Raw genomic sequence first — 18,344 nt, 5'->3', positions numbered from 1 at the left:
CTTCAAGCAAGAGCACAAGGTATCAATGGACCTCCATAACACTATAAAATGATACCATCCTCGCTGGACATTGAGAAAACTGCAGTGGGAGGAGCAAACTGGTCTGTTAAATGGCTGAATACTCACTTTAAAATCACATTGGGAATACTTGTCAATAAATTCCTCTTTTTAACAACATTCATTTTTATGTAAAAATGACCTTTATTTTCAAGATGTCCAATCACTGAGAGATCGTTAACATTATTCCAACTGGTTTCAAAAACCTTCATGTGTATGCAAAAACTTTGTGTATTACATCACTGCTTTATGTTGTTGAGTAGGCTGGATCCCTGATCATTACATTCCCTACTCTTGTGGAATGCAACACAAGGAGTATAGTAAGCTGGGAACTAGACTAGTTATTGATTCAAACTCAAAACCAAACAGACCGCTTCGGTGGCCTAGTGGTTAGATCGTCTGCCTCGAATGCAGGAGGTCACAGGATTGAACCCAGGCTGACTGATAAAAATGGTACTAACAACTACCCTGCTAGGCCCTTGGCATTAATAGCTTAGTGTTAGGACTGGTCTTCCTGGTTTCAGGATAATGTGATTGGGTGGAACATCATGCTACATGTCTGTGGCATGATGCCCAATAGCTAGACATTACTATAAACTGCCACAATTCAGATATAGTGATATAACTGAAAAATTGTCAAAGCTATGTTAAAAATCCAGATCATAACACACACATGCAACCAAACAAGATTCCTTTTAAGAAACCTAAAATTTAGTTCGTGAAACAGTGGTCATCGTCGAAAGTCAATTCTTTTCACAATTGTTCTATAATAATAATAATAAAATATTGATGCCATGATTTCATTGCATGTGATAGTGAAACTTCTTGCCCTTCAGGAAATTGAGAGCCAATTTAGGAATTACAAATTAACTACAAACTCTGAAAGTAGCATTTCGTTAATTAAACATATCTATGAAAAAGAACTTTACATCATCAAGCATTCATTTTGCTTGGTTGTCTTGCTATTGTTGATTGCATTTGTGAATGAGTATGCTAAATTAAGGTAGTTTAATTACATTATGTTCACCACCACCCCCCAAATAAAAACAAAATTTGCAACATTGTTCAATTGATTGCTTGAAACAAGTTGACCAGACTCTAGAACAGGTGTTCTAGCTCTGGCTCTTATGCAGGTTGGATTTCCAAGCCTTTTAACTTTCAATTAGTCCACCCCCTTTATTTGATACAAAAACCGTAATTAACATGGTAATACAAGAGGTCATCTTTTAATTCATTGCAGCAATACAACAAAATACTTATGCAAATTAGGTACCAAAACACCTTTGGCACTTAATTAGGTTCTCACACACATAGAAACGCTTGCAGGCATAGCTGTTATGGTAGATATATTTCAGGAATATTTCATGTTTGAATACAACAGGGCACATTATGTTTATTATCATTACACTTAAACCTAATTAAGAGATATAACTAAAACACGCTTTTCACTTGATAAAGAAAAACTTATTTAATTGGTACTTGTTTATTAAAGTGCTGCCTCAAGTAGGCGTTAGTGACAATTTCATTGATCAAATTTTGTTGCATACTGTTATTTATGGTGTACCAAAAATTTTGTTTGGAAGAAATTTTAACAAAATACATGACGTCCTTATTAAAAGTTGATAATTTCATAATGTTGATTCAGATTTCCAGGTCATATAGGTCGTTTTCAACTGTAAAACGAGCAGTATATCAAGGTTTCAGTTACCAATTTTGATTGCGATTTACTTCATGTTCAACAAATAGGGGTCAGTTTTATAGTACTTTCTAGTAATAAAAATAAAATCCACGACTGACCCAACATTATAAGTGGGCTTGCGAGTTATAGGGCACAAGTTATTGAGGGAGTGGTATAGTTGAAATTAGTCAACCCACTCCTACATATTGAAGCTCAAACACCCAATTTTATTTAATTCACAGTATCACAACTTAATGTCATGTGGTACAAACCCAAGAATTCATCCCCATTGCCTGATAGAGTTGTGAAATCCTTCATCATGGTCTAGTAAATCGTTGTGGTCTAGTCATCATAAATGTCATCTGAATCCCTTTCCTTGGCCTCAGTTCATGTGGATGTTCATTTAGAGACTGAGCTTTGTAAGTAACGCATTGATCCTACAAATCTATTCAAGACTGAAACTGAACACATCATTTGTATGGCAAAATCAAATAACCACTGTCTTTTACTTGCCACTGTACCTTATTCATGGCTGAATCAAAGAGTTGTTACATGGGAAAACAAGCTTTGGAATTCAGGTCTGTCATTTACTAGAAAAGGCAGAGATCCTTGGCACTGAAAAAGCACATGTATTTGCAGCTAAATCAAAAGGATTGTCAACTTGAAAACAAAATGAGTGCTGCCTTTACTGGCACAAAAGTTGTATATGGTAAGCGGGTACCCTATGGCTCATCTTATTACCCAGGTTTTTTTCAACAGGCATCTTTAATGCCAACCCCAAAGCTTTTGCTGTAAGTCTTTTGAAAATGATCCTTAAAATGCGAACTTGTGGAATAAAAGTAGAATCTACGGAAATATGATTGTTGTTGTAAACTCCAGATAATTGGCCGATCCGAGTTTGATTTAGAACTGGGTTACATATTAGATTTTGTAGAGTTAGTTGGGTAACCAGCCTAACAGTAGTTCCTCAGACACTTTAAACTGCACATATTATTTTCACGCAGAGCATCTGCATGATCAAACTTGATTCTAAAAAAATGTAAAAATGTCATCCAGCAAGCAATACATGGTGAAGACAAAAGGGAATGTTGATAAATCATTACATAAGAATTAAAAGGAATGTTCACATTCTTGTCAAGAGCTGGAAGGGACACTGTGTGTCTATTTGAATGTCTTGTAGCAGATATGATTGCTGTTGAGAGATAGCAACAAGCCATTGAGCTGCATTGGGTTTGAAACTTAAAAATGCGTAACTGTACTAGAAGTAAATAAGGTTACTTTATAAACTTTTCATTTGAATACATGTTCTCCAGCTTTACAGTAGCAGTACATGATATTTTGTTACGCCTTGCTGAAAACTGGTAAAACTTACAGGAAAAAATCATCTGCCTTACTGATATGGTCTTCTAAGGGTTGGCAGGTCTATGAAGCATTGTATGATAGATTGTTTTGATTTCCAACCTATATGTGATCATTACTACAATGTGAAGAACTTGTAGGAACTGTTTGAAATGGTAAATGTGTATTATATTTTAAATTTCTTGAAGGAGGTTGACATTTATTCTAAAATAAAGCATGTGGAACCCTATTTCCTTTGAGTGGTTTTAACCAACATTTGTACTGTTCATCACCCAAATTTATATATATTACCCATTATACACACCATTTACATACACCATTGATTGGGAACCTGGATATATATTCACTCTGTTGTTGTTGTTGTGCTTTGTACTTTCTTTGCTCATTGGTAATAAGTTTTTTATTCATCCGTTTTTTTAATATATAAATCAAATAACCTTTTGTGTGCACTATAGCCTTACAGTGCTGGTGCATCTGAAAATCCACAATCAACCAACCAACCAGCCAGCATCACTCAGCAAGTTATAACTTTGTTATAAGTTAATAGATTAGAAAATTTCACTCTTTTGAGCACAATGAAATCATGCAACACTTAAGGTTATATTTTAAATTTATTATAATTTTTTGGCACATTGTCATGTACATTTGCTTCAAATATTTAGGGATAACACTTGGAATAAATTTAGTGAAGATTTACAATTGTAATGAAATTTGAAACAGTTCTCATATTGACAATACAGCATATTGACCCATTTTGAATATTTTCACTAAGTAATGAAATACCTTGTTATCATGACATGCAACACAAGTTAGAACTGTATACTGAGAAAAGAATGTCTTTTGTCAATATACATTGCATTTGTGTTCTGTTGATATAAAAAAAAACTAATCCAAAGTTTTCATGGAATACAATTTTGTGGGGTGACATTATTTACCTTAACATCCAGTAAAACAGTGTTCATTTTTCATGGTGGATTTAATTTAATGGATATACAAACAAAAAATCCTTCACTATATTTATGAAGGCTGTTCCATTTAAAGACATGGTACCCAGAGAAGGCAGTTCTTTTATATTTAGGAAAATAATAAAAATTCTAAGCCTACTATTCCATGTTAAAAATACCTACCCTAGGTCCCAAGTATGTTTCACAGGAGCTGCCTTGATTTTAGGGTATTGAAAGTTGTTTCTTTTGGGGTTTCTTAAATTCTTTGTTGCTGAAATGATAGAAATTATTTAACTGGTATCATATATTATATATGAAGGGAATAGTACTTAAGATCACAGTCCTTACTACATCAACACTGATTTCCTTATCTTTACTGGGAGGACAGCCAATGGAATAGCTACTTATGATTGCACTCATAATTTTATCAGCCCTGATTTCCTTCTTTTCACAGGGAAGACAGGCAATGGAATGGGTTATTGGGAAAATTACAGGAGAAGCAAATGACTTGAAACAGGAGGCACAGAAAGCTGTGGACAACATGATACCACATACTCGACCCTCTATGTGATGATAGTGCTATTTAGGACCCTGTGACTTAATTGCAACTGACTTATAATTCCACCGTCATTCAACAGTACTGTCCCAAAACGGACACGTATGTTTTAATACAAGTCCTTTTTTCTTTAAGTTAATAAAAGGAAGTGGACTAAATTCTACAGTAAAAGTTTTAAGTTTCTGGTCTTATTAAAGAAAGATGGACAAACTGTTAACAAAACGAATGTGTAATCTATTTTATTCATGAATTATGGATGAATCTGTGATAATCTCGTACTTTATTTTCCATGACTTCATACACAATCTAGAACTGGTTTTAAAAAAAGAAAAATAATTAGCCAGGGAAAGCAATTCTGACTTCATGGGGCTTCTTGATACACTTTTCTATATCATGATGTAAACTTATATTTACTGTTTTAAAAAGTTCAAAAACGAAAGAAACCTGTCTGTGTGGATTTAGGGTAAAATGTGGAATCTCATTCTGATCTCCTTTGGGATCAAACTCTGAAAGATACAGGACAGAGTTAATGTTTGAAGTTCTACATTAACATAGAGGGAAGCAGTTCCTCAAGCTCAAAAGATTTCAGTGGCATCACATAATGTATTTTTGCTAAAATGTTCCATTCCGTAACTGAATCATCAATCAATCCTCATTACAGCTTGCCTTATTGGTGTATTTATAGACAGCTAAAGCATTCATTATTTTAGATCTTTCTCCTAGTCTGAAAGTAAAACTCAATTGAAATGAATGTGACTTGTGAGGTCTTTTTGTACACAATTTTCAGAGTGTTATTTTATCAAGACATTTTAATTTTCTTATGAGATGTACTAGGTAGCAGTATCTTGAAGTAGTGTATGAATGTACAGGAAAAATCAAAAATTGTCACAAAACCATCATACATGAAGTTTTCTGTTTAAATAGTTGTTTAAGTATTTTGTCAAGCAATCTAAATTATATCTACAGATATAAGCAACAGGGTGGAAGATAAATTTGGAAATCACTTTGGTCATATGTATGTGACCTTCCATATATGTGAGTAACCCCAGGTGGCCAATTGGTCTAAGGGGCTTCCCTTTAGAGATCACAGACATCTCACCTTGGTCACATGGGCTCTAGTCTCATACTTTGCTAATGTGGGCATGGAGAAATCTTGCCAGTAGATCTGTGGTTTTCCAGAATTCTTCCTCCACCAATATACTGGCTGCCATGTATGGCCGATCTTGTGCTGAAATATTGGTTTAAAATCCATACAACCAACTTCATATGCTCGTTCACACCCTACATTAACCTTATTGTTGTTTGTTTTTTTCATTTTCTTTCCTTCTATTTCAGTACATTTTTTTCCTACCTGCTTAGGATATGGAATATTGCTTCATTGTGCCCTTGTCTTGATTAAGATCTATATAGACTTCAAGTTTAAGTCTGTTACCCTGCAGACTATGGCCAGCTTGTTTTACTTGAGATATATCTGCTTCTGTATAGACTTTGTGTTTAAGTCTGTTTACATGCAAACTTGTGCCAGATGACTACGTTATCTAGGAATGAGCAAGAAGTTTGTATTTTAGGAGTAGGAGGATAATTTCATCAGTATAGCTGGAAATCAGTGAAGTCAACTGGCACTTCTGGCACTAGGAGTTGATATCATCCTGTCTTCTATTTGGCGATGTAAAAGTAGAAAAATTGTAGTCTTTATACTTGTTGAGAATTAGTACACACAGACATGGATTACTTTATTATTACATGTACTTAACAGCATTCAATAAGTGTGTGACAACATACATTAAGTGGAAAGCTCACTGGACAATAAATTTGCCCAAAATTTGTGGTGTGTAATGTTTGATGAACACCTTTTTGGGGTGGGATACTGCACCATCTTTATTGATCAATATTTCATCAAAGGTGACTTTTTTGACATACTGACATATTGATGCCACTGTACAACATTAATACCAGAAAATTAGGACCAGTTTTCCATCTTACATTCAGTGTAACTTGTCTCGATAAATTTTCATTGCTAATAACTGTCATGCTTGGTCTTGGATATTTTACATAGTTTTGTTAAGTTTATAAGAAGTCATTTAAATGACCAGTGTTAAATAGTCATATATTTAGTTTGTTGTTAAAAATGTCACAAGAGCTCATGTCAGAATGTCTTGGTCAATGCAAGTATTTTAATTTAACACACATTGAGAGTACCCCAAAATAAGTTTTCAGCCATGGTGACTATTTTTCAATTTTGTTTGAGCAACATTTGAAATATATCTACATTGTGTGCCTTACAAACACCCTACTGCTATATTCTTAAAGTTCATGGATATGTCAAGAATCTGTTAATTGCCAAACAATTTTGAGTATTTAGTTACTTGCAATAAATGTTGAATACTTTACCTTTACTCTTAGTTGTCATACACATTGGGAGTTAAAGGTTAAATAACATAGATGTGCTGGTAAAGAAAGATCTGATGGCATATATGAGTTAACATGAATGTAAATATTTATGTCAGCAAAACATAAACTGGCCTAGAAATAGGGTATTCAGCTGCTGTACATTCTAAACTTGCAAAATTCTGCGTGTGTATAACAGAATTCATCTCACATACGGTACTACAAATTGCGGGGCCTCTAGTGACCGAGTGGTCTAAAGCGCTCTTCATTACGGATCACTGCCATCTCACCTCTGTCTGCGGCGGTTTGAGTCTAAGATTCAGCCAATGTGGACATGTGAGAAAGCTTGCCAGTAGCTTCTCGTGGGTCGGTGGTTCTTTCCGGGGTTTTCCGGGTTCTTCCTCCACCATTAATACTGGCCGCCATGTATAGCCTATCGTGCTGAAAAATGGCGTTAACCCCACAACAACAACAACAACAACTACAAATTGCATGAATACCATCTAATGCAACCATGTTGTTTGTGACTGGAGTCTTTCTGTTTACATCTTATCTGTAACCCGAGTTACTTGTTAGTCATGCCCATGTTATTTAGCAGTGTACCATCTGCCTTGAAAATCTATTATTTACAGACCAGCATGCAAATGAAAAATGTTGTCTTGTTGTATTTAATTGTTGTTTAGATTAAGCATTCATTATTGTATATTTAACCGAGTTTGACATTGAATTTTGTTCCCTAAGCCAAACATAGATTGTAATTGAATTTTCGCTGTGAAGCAATATACTTCATTGATAACATGTATTGTGACATCATGAAATTGAAAATTGTTTAACATTATGATGTCATCAACCTTGGTTGATATTCAAGTGTGTTTTGAATCAAATTACAAACGAATTTCTGTAAATAATAAATAGAAGATATTTATCCTAATGGTTTTGGTTTCTCATTAAAAGTATTGTCTAGAGATCTAGTAACTGATGCAAAATAAAATCCACTGTATATAGTAAACAGCTTATTGCACGTGTTCTGTCTGATACCTCAGATGAACTAGTTTTGGCACAGCTGACTCAAAAACCTCTTGTCCACTTGGCCAAAACATCTTGTCCATGTGATGTACCACTGTAAATGTGAAGTAAGCTATAATAATCATGTTGCCACTCCATAACGTTACGTGAAATAGCAAATTTTTGCTGTGCATAATGCTGATTATTTCCCACAAACCATGTAGAAATACATGGGAATGTTTTTTAGTTGGTGTTATTATTTCGATAATGCCATTACTATAGAGTGATATTTTGTCAATTGAAACTGCTGACAAATAATAATGTGACTCGTTACAGGTTGCTAAAAATCTGGTAGAAATGCACAGGAACTTCCTTGAAATGTGTTTTACCGTATACATAGTACCATTAATGTAGAACTCTGAAAATTCTACATTTGAACTTGGTTATCATCGGGTATTTTGTGTGATTAATCATCTCTAGACTCCAGATATAAGTAACATATTATGGAACAATTTCAAGAAGAATGTATTCAGGAAATAGTTCTATTTTATATATACAAATATTTATTGGTACAAGATTTTATTTTTGTTTTATTCTTTATCTTTGTTGATTTTGTGTTTAGATTATTTTGTTGTGTGTATTTAATATAGCTATAGTCGCATAGAAACGATAGGTGGAAGAGCTTTGATTAACATTTTGCAACTCAATATACATAACTAATATACACTCTTAAGTAGTTGTATTTCTCATCAAGTTGCACTTTTTTGCTTTTTTTCTTCACTATTATTAAGTTTCTTTATTTATTTTTTTTTTGTTAATACTCTTAATTAAGTCCAAGATCAAGATCAGAATCAAAATACATAACACAGTGAAACACTAAAATGTAAAATTACTGATGGGTAGTCCTTGTTACAGTAAGTATTGTTTATTCTTTTCTTGGATATGTTTCCTTGGTTAGAAACATTTGACTTTAATTTCCAAGGCGAAATTCCTAATGTTTTCAAAGGCTTTGTTATAACGTTCCTTTGTTAAAGTATTTAATTGAATGTATCATTTCATTTCTATGGTCTGCCTGAGAATATTGGCTCAGTTTTAACATTTTTATCACCTGCCACACCAAAGCCAAATAGTGGTGGAGGTTTTAAATACGAAAGGTATAAGAACAAAGGTTTCAGGTAAGGGCTGTTCCATTAAAATATACATGGGACCAAGGGAAAGCACTTTTAAAGTGGGTTACTCACCCATAGATGCAATTTAGAATTTTCATATCTTTTTAATATGAACACTGGCATATATCTTGAAATAACTGCCTTCCCTGGGTACCATGTATGTTTGAGTGGAACAGCCCTAACAAAGGCATGATAATCACACATTTTTAATTTGTACTTAAGAATTATGGGTTGCTTTAGTGCAATTAAAGCATGAAAAGAAGTTTTTTTTACTTTGTCCTTTTTGACTAAAGAAGAAATATCCTTTAGCTAATGTTTTTTATCGATAAAGCTTTAAGTAAGTTAATTGAATTCTAAATGTTGTGAAAATAGCTGAAAATTTGCATATCAAATAAAGAAAAAGATTTCTTTTAAGATACTTTAGCTACACATAATAAGAGGAATAGAAGCAGGGTGTTCACAGATATTGAGTGTGAAATAAATTTATTGTCTACAATCAGCATGATTTGTTATGAATGACATCATGTTTCCACAGATCATGTTGCAATCTGTTATGGCAGAGTTTAGTGAACAAATGGATGTCATTATCAGTGATAGCAACAATGGTGATGTTCTTGTTGCAAATGGTGCATGATGCTTGGGTCTGGTAATGAGGATGTTGATTTCTTGGATTGCATTAAAATGATAGTAGCACTGTCTCATCTGCGAATGAAATAGTTAAGAATATTGTTTGTGAAATCAGTGATTGCCAGGAAGCAGTTGATGTTTTTGCTACTGGAAATGACAAGGATGACAATGATTCAGTACCAGACATTCTGCGGGGGCCCTGAGTAGCAGAGTGGTCTAAAGTGCTCACCGTTTCAGATCACTGCCATCTCGCCTCTGTCTTCAGTGCAGCTAATGTGGGTATGTGAGAAAGCTTGCAAGTAGCTTCTTGTGGGTCGGTGGTACTTTTCAGGGTTTTCCCAGGTTCTTCCTCCACCATTAATACTGGCCACCATGTATAGCCTATTTTGTGCTGGAAAATGGCATTAAACCCTATAACAACAACAACCAGGCATTCTACTCAGAGGCCAGCAAGGATCGAGTTAGTATGTCAGACCTTAGACTGCATGTACCAGCTCAGTGTGTCCACACCTGATTATTGAAAACCATATTTTAAAAAATCTCAGATCATTTAAAAAACCCAACAAAGATTGGGAAAAAAAATTCTATCCAACTAAATAAAGGACTAATTTACTAGTTATTGAAGTAGGATGTTTTCACATAAAGTAATCTTTGGTTCATCGGATGGTAAGATGCACAAGTATGCTAACACTTTAATCAGATGGTAAAACTGACTGGTTTATGATATATTTGTTTTCATGATAACATGTATTTATACAAAGGTATTTTATTAGAAATTTTTGTTGCCATTACATACAAGTTCTGAAAGAAATCATACCAGTATAAATTGTTTGCTAAAAATATGTCCAATATAATTGACATGTATAGGTACATTAACATTTTTTAAAGTAAAAAATGAATTTGGATAAAACATTTCTCAGTTATAATGTATCAAAATTCAGAGTCCCCTGTGAAATATATAAACAATCATTACAAGATTTATTTCGATTGCAGAATTGAAACTGTGTTGAATCATTTTTCAGGTAATTCCTTTGATGTTGAATTTGAATTTTATTCAATGACTTAGGCAGTATTATTTCTCTTCCAATTAAAAATGTAATTAACCTTGGCAGGATTTTTCTCAAGCAAGCAAAATTGAACAAAATATGTTGCCATTATGAAATCTCTGTACATGCTTTGTTGTATTTTTGTCAAGCTTGAATAAATTGAAAGTTATTTTTCTACACCTTGTTTTGCATTCATTTTAAAAATGTTGACTAGTGTACCTATCTAGCAAGCAATGTTAAAAATCTGTTTAAATGTCAGTGATCATTTTATCAGAACCAGTAAACATCAGTTTTAATCTGTTTGAGGTATTTTCTAAATTTTTCATGAAAAATTAAATTTCACATACTTTAAATGTCCCTGGATTCATGAAATCATCATGGTTAGCAGCCATCCTTTTAGTACATATGCAAAAATCAGGCAAAGCTTGACCCTGCCCCCCCCCCATACACATTGTCCCCATCCCCCCGCATACATATGCTTAATGCACCACACACACCAAACTCTATAGAACAGCCAATATTCAATCCATGCAGAAACGATCAAGGATTAATAATATTAACATGTTTAATAAAACAGTCCACAGACATTGAATGTATATCTGCATCAAAGAAATAACCTGCATAACTTTACAAAGTTTGTCTATTGTCTGCTAAAATTCAAACACCAACTGAACCCAGTTGATCAGGTTACATATTGGACAAATTTTAATTGAGCTTTCACCACCCCACCCCCACCCCTGTTTCCTATGCGTACATACATTATCACTAGACTTCCCCCCCCCCCCCCATGCAAGCTTATGCATTTGGGTTAACCCCACCTCCTTGCTCCATGCGTACATACGAAATGGACAGCTCCTTACTAGGTTAACTTAGTATATAAAAAAGTATCCAGGTATATTCAACCAGTAAAAAAACGTGAAAATACTTGATGAAATGAATACATAGGTTTGCTGTGCAGTGAAAATGTTAATATTAAAAGACAGTTTTAAAAAAAATACACGATAGCTTATACTTTATTGTTGAAAATCATAATTAAATGCTTGTCATTTGAATTTTCCAAAGAATCTGTGTCTAGTTTGTTAGAAGTAATCAGTACAACAAATAACAGATTCTAACCTGTGGGGCACATTATGGACTGTCGTAATGGCATGGGTTTCTCACCAGAAGAAGACTTACGAAGTCTCATTTGTCATAAATGAAAATGGTTGCACTCATATCTATTATGGCTGACACAGTGGCCATCTTGAAAATCTTGTCACTACTCCACCGGAACTGAGGGTCATGTCTTATAATATCTAGTGGGTCCTAAATGAAAACTGTCAGTTTGATGTCCATTATGAATGCCACAGTAGCCCTCTTCAAATCTTGTTATTGCTTCTCCGCCTGAATGTGAAGTCAATGGCATTAAACAAAACTACATATTGGCAGGGACCCCGAATGGTCTAAAGCGCTATCCGTTACGGATCACTGCCATCTCACCTCTGTCTGCGTGAGTTCGAGTCTCGGATTCGGCCAATGTGAGTATGTGAGAAAGCCTGTGAGTAACTTGTCTTGGGTCGGTGGTTCTTTCATGGGGTTTTCCTGGGTTCTTCCTCCACCATTAATACTGGCCACCATGTATAGCCTATCGTGTGCTGAAAAAGGACGTTAAACCCAACAACAACAACATATTGGCATGGGTTTTTGATTGAAGATTTATTGTGATGTCTCATTGGTGCTAATTGAATATTGCAGCCATAAAATGAAATATGGCTACCAAAGTGGTCATCTTGAAATTTTCTCACTATTCTACTTAAATGGATGGTCATACAAACATAGACTTTTCACTAAAATACTTGTTACAATGTCTTGTTGGTCCTAAATGACAGTGGTGTTTACTTTTTCTTTGCTACTTCTTCTTAAAATGGGTGTTATTATGATTAATATGTATCATATGCATGGCAATATTCCACAGCAATACTTTATAATATGTATCATATGCATTGCAATATTCCACAGCAATACTTTATAATATGTATCATATGCATGGCAATATTCCACAGCAATACTTTATAATATGTATCATATGCATAGCAATATTCCACAGCAATACTTTATAATATGTATCATATGCATGGCAATATTCCACAGCAATACTTTATAATATGTATCATATGCATGGCAATATTCTACAGCAATACTTTATAATATGTATCATATGCATGGCAATATTCTACAGCAATACTTTATAATATGTATCATATGCATGGCAATATTCCACAGCAATACTTTATAATATGTATCATATGAATTGCAATATTCCACAGCAATACTTTATAATATGTATCATATGCATGGCAATATTCTACAGCAATACTTTATAATATGTATCATATGCATGGCAATATTCCACAGCAGTACTTTATAATATGTATCATATGTATTGCAATATTCCACAGCAATACTTTATAATATGTATCACATGCATTGCAATATTCCACAGCAATACTTTATAATATGTATCATATGCATTGCAATATTCCACAGCAATACTTTATAATATGTATCATATGAATTGCAATATTCCACAGCAATACTTTATAATATGTATCATATGCATTGCAATATTCCACAGCAATACTTTATAATATGTATTATATGAATTGCAATATTCCACAGCAATACTTTATAATATGTATCATATGCATGGCAATATTCCACAGCAATACTTTATAATATGTATCATATGCATTGCAATATTCCACAGCAATACTTTATAATATGTATCATATGAATTGCAATATTCCACAGCAATACTTTATAATATGTATCATATGCATGGCAATATTCCACAGCAATACTTTATAATATGTATCATATGCATGGCAATATTCCACAGCAGTACTTTATAATATGTATCATATGCATGGCAATATTCTACAGCAATACTTTATAATATGTATCATATGCATTGCAGTATTCCACAGCAATACTTCATAATATGTATCATATGCATTGCAATATTCCACAGCAATACTTTATAATATGTATCATACGAATTGCAATATTCCACAGCAATACTTTATATGTATCACATGCATTGCAATATTCCACAGCAATACTTTATAATATGTATCATATGCATTGCAATATTCCACAGCAATACTTTATAATATGTATCATATGCATTGTAGTATTCCACAGCAGTACTTTATAATATGTATCAAGCATTGCAATATTCCACAGCAATACTTTATAATATGTATCATATGCATTGTAGTATTCTATAGCAATACTTTAAAAAAGTTCTTCCAAACAACCATTTTTACTGTACTCGACACAGATTATATGTTGCCTGTGGTCCCCCTCAGGACGAAAGGATAAGTATGTAAATACTGTTCATTGACTTTTTTTATTTTTGTGTAATAGAAGTACTTTTAGTTCACCTTGTCATAAGCCAAGTGTACTTGGCCCTGTACCCATTGTGTGTTGCCTGTCTGTTTACAATGGGGAGGGGGGGCATATTTTTTATTTGATTTCGATCCAACATGGAAAATGGTTCATATCATAAAAACTTCAAATTAATTCAACAGTAAGTGCAATCCATGCATCGTAATGTGATCATCTTGCAGCATCTGATTTGCTGAGCTTATTACATTTGGAGGCCTTGTGAAAGTTTGGAATATTTGTCACTTGTGGCATCAAGGTCTTTCTTAATGAGCTAGATCCACAAATATGAATACGGTGAACTTTAAATCTGATTGGTTGAAGATCAGCTTTAAATCTGATTGGTTGAAGATCAGCTTTAAATCTGATTGGTTGAAGGTGAACTTTACATCTGGTTAGTTGAGATTATTGCTACTTTTGAGATCACATTGCTGATCCGATTTTGAACTAACTTGAAATATAAGCTTATTGCTCTATTATTATACATGTAGTTTGGTTTATTTTTTAAACTTTAATTTGCCACTACTCTATATCGGCATATTTGATAGTGCAAATACTAATTCACTGTTCACTGTTGACCGCTCCGGTGGCCTTTTGGTTAGAGGGTCAGCCTCGGGTGCGGGAGGTAGTGGGTTCGATCCCCGGCAGAGTCATACCAAATACTTATAGAAATGGTACTAACAGCTGCCTCGCTTGACGCTCAGCATTGAGAGGTTAGTGTTAGGACTGGTCGGCCTGGTGTCAGGATAATGTGACTGGGTGGGACATCATGCTACATGTCTGCGGCATGATGCCCCAGCGCTAGACATCACTATAAACTGCCACACTGCTGACATCTTAGCGATATAACTGAAAAATTGTTAAAGCTACGTTAAAAATCCAAATCACACACACACACTAATTCACTGTTAGCAGGATGAACACTTGTTACATTTGTTGAGACGTTAAAACAAGGCTGATCCATTAACTTGATATTAGAATTGCAGATTCACTTGTACACTAGTCTTTTCAACTATTAAGACACTCTTGATTTTCTTGCCAAAATAATTAGGGATTGGTGGGGTGCGAATACGGATGCATGGCTTAAATACGATTATTCACAATAACCAAAAACAAAATCAAGTAAAAGTGAATTAATTTTTTATAACCGAAATGGCATAAAAGAATTATTGGAACTAAAAAGAGGAATTTAAGTGTAATTTCACAGTATTTTGTGAATACTTGCTGTTTGTGCCATTTAAAAAGCATTAGAATCGTCAAAATTTAGTAAACTTTGAAGAAATGTAATGATTAAAAAGTAAGTTTCGTATGTAATGATGCAATCCTTTTTAAGGGAGCTGGGGACCCAGTTAAATTGTACATGATATTACAAATAAAACTACCTCCAGAATACCAACGTTCAATCACAGTTGCATGCACCCAGGTGTCCAGCTAAGGTCAAAGGTACAAATGCATTGCTTAAAGTAACGAAAGGTTGTACATTTGGTAAAAAATATTGATTTTTCATTTCTTTTTCCCTAAATTGTACTGGGTGGGGGTGGGGGGTCTTTGACTTTGTGTAATTTCTGGCCCCACAAGACCGATAGTTTGGAGGCGATACAAATTAACATACAAAACGTAAAATTTGGTATTTAAAAAAGTTTTCTTGATATCAGACATTTACCAGCTTTGTCCTAGAGGTTTCGTTGTACACAAGAGGCCCTATTTTTGGGAACCATTTGCGTGCGGTTTTTAGTTTTTACCCTAGAACAACAAACGCTCTGTATTTGCATCATTCATTATATATATATATATATATATATATATATATATATATATATATATATATATATATATATATATATATATATAGGATAATTTTACTGTGATCAGAAACGAGAATAGAAGAAGGGGGTACTTACTGAAACAGTCACAACACGTCGCGCATTATTTCACAATAAAATGGAAATATATTCAGTCTGATTTGTTGCAGAATTTTCAGGAAAGATGTGAAGGTTCTTTGGAGTTCATAAAGCACCAGCAGATCTGGGTCTCGACAGATCAGGATCTTTGTTGTTTGAAGTTTGACTGACTTGTAAGCGAGTATATACGTTAGTTGTCTTACAAAATGGCATACAAAAGAATCAACATGATTGTTTTGTCGATTTCAAAGATAAAATATCGTGCGATGTTTCAGACAAATGTAGATTCAAAGATTACATATAATGATGATAAAAGCGAGTGAGTAAATATACAATTTTTTTATTTAGCTAAATTTTACATGCAATTCAAAGAACGCGTAAACTTTTACGATATCAGTCTCCAACGATTTAATAAAACAATTATAGAAAAAGTTCGATTAAAAACATCGAATGGTTACTAGATTGGTATATGAAGCTACTATTTATTACTTAACCATAAAAATGGCAAAATTTGATATAAATCATGGAAACCTTCGTTTGTTTGAACGCATTAAAGAAACGTTGCACTTTATCGAAAATAAAAGTTGCAGTTGTTGATAAAGCCTACAGACAATTTATCAAGCATAAACTATTCTCGGGATGCATTTTATATGGATTAAAAGACTAAAAAGCAAACTATTTAAGACCTTTTTAGTACTAACCCTTAAGGTGCATTTGCTTATATAAACATCAAACAATTTTGGGAATAAATTAAACTAAACAACAACAAAAAAATAATAATACTAAAATACGCCGAATAAGAATGATTAACTAAACAAGCTACCTATTACACAAACATTCTAGCAAAAACTACATAAAAAAAGATAAATGTTAGTTATGACCAGTGACTGGTTAGAATTTTTGTTACACGAAAACATGAAAAACAACGATGGATACAAATCCATTCTAGCATTAACATGTTTTTTGATTATACACTTGGGTAGAGAGCGCAAAATCGAAACAAACGTAGATGATGTACATGACGCTTTCAGAGGAATGTTCAAAGAAAGAAAACCTTTTAAAGATTAAGGAAATGGTTTTACAGCGGGAAAATGAACGATTTACTAGAAGAGGAAAACTTCTCAACGTCAACTTACTCAGATAAAAAAGTTAAGCAAATGTCTGAAGACTAAATGTACAAGTATTTCATTCAAAATATGGAACCAGAAAAATAGTTCGACCATTTAGCAAACCTAATTCCTGGATACAGTAACGCTCATCACACGTCAGTAGACACGACAGTGGTTTTTGCCAGCAAGGAAGAATACAGATCAAAATGTGGATTAATGTAGTCGGTTACATGCACAAGTGGAACTACCTAAATTCAAAATTAGTGAAGCAATCAGAACACTGGTGCGGGTAATAATTATGTAGAGAAGAAGATAAACGACGATGGCCTGCTAATATCATTCGCCTTCTATACGTTCCAATGACAAATTCAAAATTTTGAAAGCCCAAAAAGTAATGCTGATAATAAAAAACCCAGCCATTTATGATTTACTCTTTCCAAAATAGATTATGTTCTTTCGACGAAAGACCTTTAACTAAATACGAATACATTTCGATTACTAACCTAATGTTCTCCAAGATGCTTTGTTGACACCCTTGGTCGAAAATGCAAATAACAAACCAAATCCAGAACAGATACAATAACTTGTTCGACGAGAAAAGAAGGAATTTGTCTAACACTCCTAAACAACCACCAATCACACTATTAATAATTCCAGGCAACAACGTTTCTAATTGTTTGACTAAGCCAAATAATCAACTAAATTTGTAAATTATTTTTATATTATTTTTTCTTCAATTTTGTCAACCAACAAATGATACGCTAGGAGTATGTGATGGAGTAAGCTGAGGATGAACGCCACTCGTTACGGAGCATTTTAAAAAATTTACTTTATAAAGAACAATTGTTGATAGTGTCATCGGTATCGCTTAAGCTTTTGTAGGAACATTACACTCTTTTCATTGAAAAAGAATTTCAGGTTTTCATCGAGAGGGAGTTTGCAACTTATAATTTCGTTGAATATATTTGTTTTTCTGTAAGAAGCTTAAGTTTTACCAATATTGTAACTTCGTAATTTTCAGCTATGTTTATTTCATATTGTGGTGTATTGTTTCGTGATCACTGGGCTCTTTTGAATGT

At 33.7% G+C, this 18,344-nt stretch overlaps 1 protein-coding gene across 2 annotated transcripts in view; it reads left to right on the top strand.

Annotated features, from left to right (window-relative positions):
* LOC149780097 (PRELI domain containing protein 3B-like) overlaps positions 1 to 11,006 on the top strand; it is a 34,757-nt gene extending 23,751 nt beyond the window's left edge. For both annotated transcript variants that reach the window (XM_089936857.1, XM_089936858.1), the window contains exon 6: positions 4,493 to 11,006. In XM_089936857.1, coding sequence (XP_089792983.1) covers positions 4,493 to 4,609 — 117 coding nt within the window. In that variant the 3' untranslated portion in view covers positions 4,610 to 11,006. The remainder of the gene's footprint in view (positions 1 to 4,492) is intronic.
* The last annotated feature ends 7,338 nt before the right edge of the window (positions 11,007 to 18,344 follow it).

Source organism: Sinohyriopsis cumingii, chromosome 16 (assembly GCF_028554795.1).
Source record: "Sinohyriopsis cumingii isolate HCF-2022 chromosome 16, ASM2855479v2, whole genome shotgun sequence".
In the NCBI taxonomy this organism is placed as follows: Eukaryota; Metazoa; Mollusca; class Bivalvia; order Unionida; family Unionidae; genus Sinohyriopsis; species Sinohyriopsis cumingii.
Note: the sequence above shows the minus strand (reverse complement) of the source record. Positions and strands in the feature narration are given on the sequence as shown.